Source organism: Alexandromys fortis, unplaced genomic scaffold (assembly GCF_014885135.2).
Source record: "Alexandromys fortis isolate MF-2015 unplaced genomic scaffold, M_Fortis_MF-2015_v1.1 scaffold_175, whole genome shotgun sequence".
NCBI classification, from domain to species: Eukaryota; Metazoa; Chordata; class Mammalia; order Rodentia; family Cricetidae; genus Alexandromys; species Alexandromys fortis.
In genome coordinates, this window is record NW_026068065.1 from 1,620,108 (window position 1) to 1,631,084 (window position 10,977).

The following is a 10,977-nucleotide window of genomic DNA, read 5'->3' on the forward strand; positions in this document are numbered from 1 at the left end:
TGCCCTGTGAGCCCACAGTCCTCCTATTCTCCAGATTGTCATCCACCTCCAGTGCCCGTGAGCCCACAGGCAGTCCTCCCTATTCTCCAGATTGTCATCCACCTCCAGTGCCCGTGAGCCCACAGGCAGTCCTCCCTATTCTCCAGATTGTCATCCACCTCCAGTGCCCTGTGAGCCTACAGTCCTCTTTATTCTGTCTCTCACGGTTTCCTGGCCTTCATTTCTAGTTCCTACACACAGCGGTTCTGAACTGAGAAGTTTCCGGAATGCTGCCGCCATTGCAGCTCTTCAAGATGAAGCTCAGCTAACTCTCAACAGCTACATCCACACCAGGTGACCGCTATTTGCTGTGAACATGTACTTAAGAAAATTGCCTCCATTGTGAGTGTTCCAGCAGGCAGTAAGAAGCCAGTTCAAACACTGTGACTAATTATCCTGTTGCCAGCCAGTTAATTTAGTTAGAATCCGTGTCCTCACCTGTCTCTGGGAGGAGGGCGAGAAGGGCAAATTGAATTAGGTGATGAGAGAGAAGGGCTTTGCCAGGCACAGCAGGCTATGCCGGCTGAATGAGCTGACCAACAAAAGGAGCTGCTCATATTTGTGAGTCTGGGCATGGAGGGAGTCAAAAAGCAGCCAGGTCTGAAACACGGTTGCTAGATTAGAAAGTGTTCCGATAATCCTTGGACAGGTACCCTTCTTTAGAGGCAAACCCCAAGTTCAAGGAACGCAGGGCTTCACAAGACCATCTTGGCTCTGGCCCCCACTATTGCTTGGGTTTGGTGATTGGTGTCTGCTGAGCTATCTGGGGTCCCACCACCCACCACACTACTTCTGTCTGGGTAGGGTCCTCTGACTGACATTGGAAATCGGTAGAAACTCTTAGAAACTCTCCAGCATGGGAGCTCAATAAAGTTCCCCCAACCCAGCACCAGTGTGAGCTTCCTGATTCCATTTTCAGAAGAAACGAGGCAGGTTTTTAAAGGAGTAATGAAACCTCTCAAGCTTCCTAGGTTGGGACTGCAATGGATCTGAGATTGGGAATAGAATTCAAAAGGGATTCATGGAAGTCTGTCTCCATCACTTCAACACTAGCCATAGACACCATGGTGGTGTCCATAGACACTTCTATGGACAGAGGCCGTTAAAGTCTCCCTCACCCGAGGGGTCAGAGAGATCCCAAGTCAGCAGTACCTGTGGGCGCTAGAAGCTCCTTATTTCGGTCACAAATCACCCTTTGGATGCTGAACGAGTGAAATTGTTCCGTGTTTATAAAATACCATTGAAATGGCATTGCTTGGTAGCTCATGTAAATATGCTTTTTCAAAGTAAAGTTCGATGGCTGGGAAATTTAAAACCCACCTTGAACTATAGTATAATAATTGCAGACACTTAATTTTGTAATTCAGATTCACAAAATGAAACCATACATAATCTGGCCATCAAAGCTGACTGTGTACCACAGCTAACCTTTGGCACTCAAAGCCTGGAGAATATTCAGAACACTAACCAGAGAACATGGAACTTGGTTTTTGATTCAACCAGGCCTTTGCTAGGGAGTCACCATCCATAGGCGAATGATGCATTATCAGAAAGAACTAGGCGAATTGTGGGAAGTGGGCAGAAACGTCGCTTCACTCAGGAAAGGGGAGGCCTGAGCTCTAATTGGAAAAGAGTGAGGAAGGTCCTGGAAGGAGATGGTGTGTGAAATGGGCCTTGCATGGCGGAGGGATTTCAGTAGGGAAGGGAAGGTGCAGCTCCAGGGGCTGAAGTCTGCCCGAGATGTGCTGGAGGTGTTCCGTAAGCTTCTGCAGAGATAAGCAGGGAGACTCTGAAGTGACCTGGGACTCCAGAGCTGCTGACAGGGTGGCCTGGGAGAATCCCACCGCAGATGATCACAGTCTGTTGTTGAGACACAGTGAGGACACCGCAGCTCACCCTCAAGTATCTGAAGGTGACTGGAAGGTGTCTGCTTTGTCATGGAACTTCCAGCTCACAGTATCAGCTGGAACTATAAAATGTCTAGAGTCAGATACATGACAAAAGAACTGTTCCTTTTTGTCTTGGCTCTTTCAAATCAGTGCACACTCTAAGGATGTTCCTACCTGGAAAAACAACACGTGAAATGGAAAAGTTAACATGCAAACTTACATATCTGTTAGTGTTTTATAATCAACTGCGCTAGTTATCCAGGATATATGGAGCTGGCTAGGAACTGGAATATTACAACGCCATAGTCGAGCTTCAGATCCTGAATCTGTGATAGGCACAAAACATTTAGAATGTTAATGGGTGAAATCAGGGGTACATATTCTACAAAATAATTAAAAATGTATCTTTATTCTTTAATAATTTCAAATCCATTCCCATTCACATCTCCCTCCCAATTTCATGCACTCTTTAAAAACAAAAGAAAACAAAGCAAAGCAAACCCCACCAAGTCCAATTGGTAGAGCCTGCATGTGCTAAGGCTGTCCTCTGGAGCACAGGCAACGTACCGGAGGCTGCTTCCCTACAGGAAACTGTGCTCCTCCTCCCAGCATCCATCAGCTGCCAAAAGCTCCTCATCCAGGGTCATCCAGGGGTGAGATTTCTCGAGCCCTTCCCCATTCACATTGGGATTTCGGCTGACTTGATTTTATTCAGGTCTTACGCACACAGCCACAGCCACTCTGAGTTCATATGTTCAACGGGACTGCATGTCTAGAAAACACAGATTCAAAATGGTCTCCTGCAGCCTCCGGCTCTTCCTGTCACTCCACCCCACTTCCAAAATGAGCCCTGGGGTGTGTGGTATGGATATCCTGATGATGGCTGAGTGCTCCTCAGTCTGATTCTCTACAGTCGATCGGTTGTGTGGGTCTCTGTACTAAGCGTGGTATACTGGAAGAAGCGGCTCCCCTGATGAAAGTAAGAGCTGCACTAGTCTATGGCTACACAGGAAAGTATTTAGAGAGCGGTTTGATACCGTGTCCATTTTGCAACACAATAAGGTAGACGCTCCCTCAGGCCCAGGTTCTTAGCACAGTTGGCAGTCCCAGGCATGACTTCATCTTGTGGAGTGGTCTTTATAACCTTGAGCAGTCAGACACCCTGACGCATGCGCTGGCATTGTTTCTAGGTGGCACTCTACTCCAAGTATGATAAGCCCTTCCTGTTGACTAAGTGACCAGCTCTTGCCCAACTAGAGAATAAAAGAGGTGGGAGAGAGGAGTGGAGAATCCACCTGCAGACAATCAGGAGTTAACTCCTGGGCTTGGAGGCAGTTCAGTGGCAGAACACTTGATTGCCTCGCACGCAAAAGGCTCTGGGTTCATCTCGGCATGCCGAGACAATCAAACCCACGCAAGGCGGTTTAATTGTCCGTGGTTTCTGGATTCTCCCGAATCCATCCTTTCCAGCCTGTGTTATTTCCTGCAACAGTTTCCCGTCACGGGAAAGGTTCTGCATGTTGGGTGGATGCCACAGACACAGCAGTGACTGTCTAGGCATCCGCTGCCACCTCAGCTCTGCGGAGCTCTCTCTGGGAAAGGAAGCTGTCGCGGAAGAGAGAAGCAGCTAAAGCTGAAGGAAGCCGGGCAGATTGCTCAGAGAAGATGTTCAGGTGTCTTGCTTTTCTAGTTGTCAGAGCTATTGGCTGGTGTTTTTGTTCGGTTGGGCTTCTTTTGGTTGTTGTTGGTGGTGGTCTGAGAGAGCCTCATGCTATAAGCTGGGCTGGCCTGGATTCACTATTACTATGTAGTCCAGGCTAGTTTTGAAATCATGGCAACCTTCCTGCCTCAACTTCCTGAGTCCTCATATTTCCGTATGAAGCACCACCTCTAATGTTTTTATTTTTTACTGTAGATAAGCATCCTTATTTCCACCCCAACTTATTAAGTGTCATCGGGTGCCCTGCCCAAGAGTCCCTATGAAAGTTGATTATGTGAGAGCCGAACAGGGTGGTCAGAGTGAATTCGAAGCTTTATGTCTGGCTGAGCAGAGTTCTTCTTCATCCAGACCTAAGAGACAAGTGTAGAATTGTCCTAGACTGTCTCTGTACGGTGGGGCAGTCAGGCAATTAAACACAGTTAACAAGTCCTGCAGAGGAATTTGATGCCTCTCAGTTTCCAGCACCTGTGGCCTAGGGGGAGCATGGTTCAGTCACACGTGTGTCCCTGCCGCTCACTTTAAGATGACCTTTTCCCAGTGGCAGGACTCTGTCCTGTAGAGGATGTTGACGCCCAGCTTCAAGCCATTGACTGGAGTAGCACCAGGGCATGAGAGGTGGGGTACAGCATCTAAAGACCGCGGGAATGGAACACGTACATCTGAGTACAAATGTGTGTTGGGCATCAAGTAAGGAAATTGTTAAGCAATTTCTCCCGTCTTTAATTATGTGCCAATTTCATTGACATGAAAGCTGGGTGGCACTGCCGCCCAACAGGACTCAGTCTTTAATTTGCAGTGTAATAAGGGCGGAATTATTCCTGAGAGTGACAAAGTATAATGCCTGAATAATAATTGGGAGAATTGCTTTAAAAAAGAAACCATTTTATTTGAGAGGAATAGTCTGTTCAAGAGCGTTGAGAATTTAAAAATATGAATTCCCACCGCAGGCTTCATAATCAACCCTATGGTCATTCCCCACAGTGATAACGTGTGACATTTATTCTTTGCTTTAAAATTAGCATCAGGTGTCTTAAAGCTGATTTGTCTAGAATTGAAAATGTACTCCCCTTGCTGATGTTGAGAGAGAGAGAAAGAGAGAGGAGAGACTGAGCACATGTGATTCAGGCACTGCCGGTTTCCAGAATTCCAGCAGTCTACCTGTGAAACAGGCACAGAGGCATCTGTACCACAGTCGGCTGCAGCATGCTCCTGCAGCAACCTACAGCATGTTACTGAAGAGGTTCCGGTCAGGAAGGCATCCTGGGTTGCTGTGTGTTCAGGTATGAGATGGCTTCCTGTTTGTGCGGGCTCTGACATCGCTTTCGTGGCTTCTCCCATTGCAGATACCCCACGCAACCCTGCCGCTTTGGGAAGCTCCTGTTGCTTTTACCAGCTTTACGTTCAATTAGCCCATCCACCATAGAGGAAGTATTTTTCAAAAAGACCATCGGCAACGTGCCGATTACAAGACTGCTTTCAGATATGTACAAGTCCAGCGACATCTAAGCTCTTTAGCACCCGCTTTCCAAGGTGGGGCAGTAGCGGACGGACATCTGCCTTGCAGGACAAGCCTCAACTAACAAACCCTCCTGGAAGGAGAAACCTGGGGAAAACAATGCCAGTGGACACAAAACACTAGCTATGACCTGCTGCTCCACGGAAGTGGTACACACACTGTTGCCATGCCCTGGGGTGGGCGACCTGGGGCCACCACAGGCCACGCCAGTCATTCTGCCTCTGACCCGGAAGATCCGGCTGAACTCTTCCAAGTGGAAAGACAAGTCCCACTTCCTTTTCCCTTTTAGCACACGAAGTCAGCTGATCAACAATAGCTTTGTGTAACATCATCCTGCGGCCTTCAGAACTCGGTCGGGTTGGAGCATCTACTTTAAAAATAATGCCTAGGTTTTAAATCAAAAGTATTATCAAAAAAAATTTCCCCTCTATCATAATACTTCATTAAGTGGCCTTCAGAACCAAGTGAGTAAGTGAAACGTAGCTTGTGCTGTGTAATTCCCCCGCCCCCTCCCCTGTTCCGTTCTTTCTCCTTCTTTTCTTAGCACCACGGGCCAGGCAACCTCATCTAAGGAACAGACGACCAAAAGGAGTTTCCCACCAAGACTTCCGGTTGGACAGCATCTCGAAGCAGAAGACCTCTACAGAAAGAACCTTAGTCCAGGCAGGAGAACTCCAAACAGCAAAACCAAATCCGGCGGAGCCAGGAGACTGGTGAGGCTGGTCGCTGTCCCGCCGCCACAGTGCTGAAGCCCAAGGCTGCAGGGACAGCAAGTCACACCAGACCGTCCATGAACATGCAAGCCAGAAGGAACTTCAAGGAGGTGCATGCTAAACAGGTTCCTGACCACTCCGTTGCTCACAGCCTGGGACTCTCGAATGCCTTTCAGAAAATCCTGGTTTCTAATAAAGCCTCAAATGCATATACACACACACCACATCGTCCTACGCACTACGCTGCTCCTTGGGTATGAATCTATACTTACGGAAATGTAGAAACAACCCTTTTTAAATAGCTGCTGTCCTTTTCACATTTATTAGGTACTAGCACCAAGGGGAGGGGGGAAATTCAGCACTTGGACTAGCATAGGATGAGTAGAACTTCTCTTGTACAGAGTGAATTAACTGATTTGTGAAGTTAAAAGGTTGTACTCATTGTATTTACAAAGAATAAAAATATATTGAATTTAAGTAAATTCTGCCTGGTTTCTTTCCCACCTCCCTGGATCGTTCCTCCCTGTCAGCAACAAGGTGGCTGTGGCCCCAGCTGGGATAAAAACCAAAGCTTGGAGCCCTCCAGCACGGAGCAGAAAGAACTGAGCTACAAAGGCAATTTCCTTTTTACAGTGAAACCCATTTGTAAAATGATGAATAAAGAAATAAAACATAAGATCTCATTCTCCGCGGCACTCAGATGTAATTGCATCTGTTAGGAAAATTGCTGTGTGAGGAAGAACAAGGCCGATGAACGGTCCTTCATTCCCTACGCGTCCTGACCAAGAGCTGCAATCACTGTACCGGCGAGAAAAACAGGGAGGGAGCAATAGGAAGGTCATGCGGAAGTCCCAGGAGATCTGAGAGAAATGCCCTTCTGCTGGAGCCCCAGGGTGAACTTGGGGCTTGTAGGTAGCAGGCCAAGCAAGAGTCGGTACGCCTCTCTTCTTGGCTGAAAGTGACCCTGCAGATAGGATGCATGGAAGGGCAACCATCCCTGCCTTGTCTGCTGATGCTTCAGAGAATGGGAGTCTATCTTGAACTGGTAGCACAGCAGTAGGAGACTTTCCCATTGTTCTCACGGCTCTGGGGTCTAGACCCAGGACCTTATAAGAACAAAAGGTCTTCAGACAAGTAAGTAAGAGCATCCCTCCATCTCTATATGTCTCACAACTCAAATGCCCATCAACAGAGAATAGACACGCCGTAGCAGATAGGGAAAGACTAGACCCATGTTTAACTGGGGGTAAATTATCAGAGTTGTGGAGGAGAGAGGAGCGAATTGTATGGGATACACATGACTTGGGATCATTTATATAATCTGGCAACCTCCAGACCACATACTCTTGTAACCGTTTAAATGTTGGAGTGAACATTTAATGCAAGCATGGGAGAATTAAATGCTAACTCTTTGGAGACAGGTCAGATCTGGGAAGTGATAAGATCGGTACAGAGTAACAAGAGGACCTTCAAACATCTGTATAATGGCTTAATTATTAAGAAACAAAATCAGAAATACCTGTGAGATCCAAGACAAGACCTGACAATACTGGCTGACTGACTCGGTTGTTTATCCATATATTAGTCAGGTTTTTGCTTCAGTGCTGCTAGGTGACAATTCCCAAAGACTAAATAAATAAAAGGTCCAACCTCTGTCATCTGATGGAAGGAATATGTCTGAAAAGTAAAATAAATAACCTTAGCAGATTTAAAAACAAAAACTCATCTGTCAGATGAGTCACTGAAGCTTTGTTAATTTGACTTGAGCTGGGTTTTATTGTTGTTTGTTGGAGGCAATGCCTTGCTGTGTAGCCCTGGCTAGCCTCCTCAAAATCACAATCCTCCTGCCTCAGCCTCCACAGTACCATGCTTTCAGGCATGTGCCACCACACACTGAAATCCAAGAGGGTTGGGTCTGGGGCTCAGTTCCAAGAGTGCCTGCCTAGCGTGTATGTAGTCCTGGGTTTGAGCCCCAGCACTGCGTAAGCAGAAAGTGTTTCAGCACATGAAGAATCTTGGCACTGGGTGGGGGAGGCAGGCAGAAAACAGTAACTCTTGGCTACTTAGCAGTTTGGAAGCCATTCTGGGCTCTGTGAAAAACCTATTTCAGGAAAAAAAAAAAAAAGTATGGGAAGACGCCCATCTTCTCATCTTGAGGCTGCCCCTGCAGAGATTCCAAAGCGAAGGAAGAGATGTTGCTCTCTGGACTGATGTGCTCAGGATTTTTGCATAAGTTAAGAGTCTGATTTGATTCTCATTTGAAATAGCAGAGACTTGGCCCTGAATCAAGGTCATCAGTTTGCTGGAACTGGTGGTTTCAAGCAGGAGCCTAAAGAAATGTCTTTCTATGGTCTGTTGGCCATTTCAGAAATTTGGAAATCTAATGGTCAATTCATTAGAAAGAAACAAACTGGCTAGAAGAAAAAAAAGAAAAAGAAAAAAGAAAAAAAAAGTGAAATAGCAGAGAGAACCAAAACAAAGACATCCTGGTGAGAACCCATGTTCTGTGGCTTGTCATACAAATCTTGTTCCTCTTCAATATTGGTTCATCTTTAATATTACAAGAACACTCGGGAAGATTAAGATAGATTACAATTGTACTGGGTATTATTAGGATGCAGTTCGTCCTCTCCCACCCACCCGGAAGGGAGCTCATTCTCCCCTGAGCTTAGATTTGACCACGGATCTAGGCTTGGCCAGTGGAAAGTAAACTGACTCAAGAGCCTCACATTATTTCATTGCTATCTCAAGGCTTTAAATCTAATTTAAGATACCATGAATTGAACGCACTGGCCAGAGACTGGACATTGCTGCCTTCCTTGAGCTCCTTTTGTTTTCAAGAGGGGCCTCCTATGTAGCCCAGACTGGCCTCAAACTTCTGACCCTCCTTTCTTACCTTCCGCAAGCTGGGATTACAGGTATGTCCTGCCATGTCTGGCCCTTGATTATTTTCATTGAAACAGGAGCACTCTTTACTTTTCTCATGTGTCTAGCTGTCCCCTGGCTGTCCCCTGGCTGTCCACCTAGTTGGATCTCTTCCAGTGTAGCTGCTTTGGTGTCTTGGGTTTCAATGGCTGTGATAAAACACCATCACCAAAAGTACCTTGGGGGAGGAAAGGGCTTATTTCCTCTTATAACTCTCAGGTTAAAGTTCATCACCAAAGGAAGGCAGAGCAGGAACTCAAGGAAGGAACTGAGGCAGATGCTATGGAGAAACCATGCTTGCTGATACACAGGATTTACCTGCCCTGGGGTAGCACTGCCCACAGTGAGCTGAGCCCTCCAGTGTCAGTCACCAATCAAGAAAATGTCCCACAGGCCATGTAGCGGGGGCATTTCCTCAAATAAGGTTCCCTCTTCCCAAATGACTGTAGCTTGTGTCGAGCTAACATAGAATAGCAGGCACACTGGGTATCCCATATTAGAGATGGTTCTCTGATTACCTCTTTGTTGATTGACCTGGGTTGTTTGCAGGTTTTCACTACACCACACTAAACTGCAAAGAACCAAACTTCTATATATACTTTTTGTGCCTTTGCAGGGTATTTCTGCCGGATAAAGTCTTAGAGTGGTGTTTCTGGGTCAAAGATTATATGCATTTTTAATTTTGATGGATACAGCCAAATGGCTCTCCAAAAGGGTTGTATCAATTTGCACTCCTGCCAAGAGGGTCTGAGAGGGCCCATTTCTCTGCTCAGATTTTAAAAGTGCTTAATCAGACAAAGGCTTGATGAACACTTCAGAAGCTGTTAGAAAAAATACAGAAAAATGCATATGTTCCCATCATGAATATGCCTCCGATATGATGCTATTGCTCTGGCTAAGTGGGTCCTGCCCGGCCCCCATGGTCAGAGTTGCGTTGCTAGGCCACTTCTGTGAGCCTGAGGAATGTCCATGTCACAGTGAAGGTCGGGAGAAAGCAGGTGAATGCAGACAAAGATGCAGTTCGGCTTGTGTCTTCTACTGCTAAGGTCTTGCCACACAAGCCAACCTACTTGGGGCTGGAGCGTCACTTGGTGGTAAAATGCATGCCTACTGTGTGTAAGGCCCCGGGTTCAGTCTTCACTGCTCCAACAAACAGAATACCAGATGCTTGTTTAAAGCGAACATTTACAAAACAATCACCTCTGAAATCACAATCTCTCTCTCTCCTTCCCTCCCTCCCTCCCTCCCTCCCTCTCTCTCTCTCTCTCTCTCTCTCTCTCTTCTCTCTCTCTCTCTCATAGGGGAGAGGGACAGTGGATGGATGGTGGGGGGGCGAGGGAGGGGGATGGAATTATTGATCAGTCTGCGGGGACAGCAGGCTGGGCAGTAACTCTCCTTAAACTGAGTTAACTCCAGTACCCTTATCACAAATGACAAATGGCTTATTTCCCACGTGGTCTGCATTTTTAGCAGTGCTGCTTGTAGGTTTTTGGAACATGTGCTGGCTTTTTCTCCAAATGCTGCTAACCTCCGCAGGGCCTGCTGTGGAAAGGCCTCAGCCCTCAGCTGCACTCAGCCAGCTGGCCCTTCAGAAGTGTGGCACCAGGCGCACTCTCTGTCCCGGCATCTCTGTGTCGTTCTAAAGTGCTACCATGCCCTAACTGGAAACTCCCAGTGGAGTCAGTGTCAGGAGGACACCCAGGTCCCATTTTTGCTCTTTAGACCAGCAGGGAGGCCATATTCCGCCCATGGTACCGCTGTCACTGATATCTTTTGATTTCTGTGTTGCAGCACACTGAGCCAGGGTCAGGAAGACTCAGATTCCTTCTTCATGAAGGCTAGAAGACAGACACAGTCCTTGTCCCCGCCAATGGTCAGCCTAGGTGTCTCCTCAGCCACGAGCCTGTGAGCCTGGGGAAGGACCATGGGCCAAGGTCACAAGGCTGGGCTTCTAGTTGTGTCCACGCGATGCTGGGCACATCACCTGCCCTCGCTGGGCTCCAGCTGGAAGGAGTGTTTCGCTCAGCCGGGCCTAAGGCATTCCTTCCAGTCTAATAGCATAGAGTCACTTTTCTCAGGTGGGCCCAGGAGGCCCCCAGAACTAGAAGTTCTCCTTGGTGGCAAGACTAATCAGATTAAGCCCATTTCCGTACGTGCCTAACCTTGGCTGCTGGT

General features: G+C 47.3%; 1 protein-coding gene and 1 non-coding gene across 2 annotated transcripts in view; both read left to right on the forward strand.

Moving 5' to 3' along the window:
- The window catches only part of Nr2e1 (nuclear receptor subfamily 2 group E member 1), a 19,558-nt gene extending 14,404 nt beyond the window's left edge, over nt 1-5,154 (forward strand). Inside the window, exons 8-9 of the mRNA XM_050120544.1 lie at nt 228-333; nt 4,992-5,154. Of these exons, the coding sequence (XP_049976501.1) occupies nt 228-333; nt 4,992-5,154 (269 nt within the window). The remainder of the gene's footprint in view (nt 1-227; nt 334-4,991) is intronic.
- Nucleotides 5,155-8,151: 2,997 nt separating this feature from the next.
- On the forward strand, nt 8,152-8,288 carry LOC126487644 (small nucleolar RNA SNORA2/SNORA34 family). The gene has a single exon (XR_007588435.1). It is a non-coding gene; the product is annotated as a small nucleolar RNA SNORA2/SNORA34 family (small nucleolar RNA).
- Nucleotides 8,289-10,977: the final 2,689 nt, after the last annotated feature.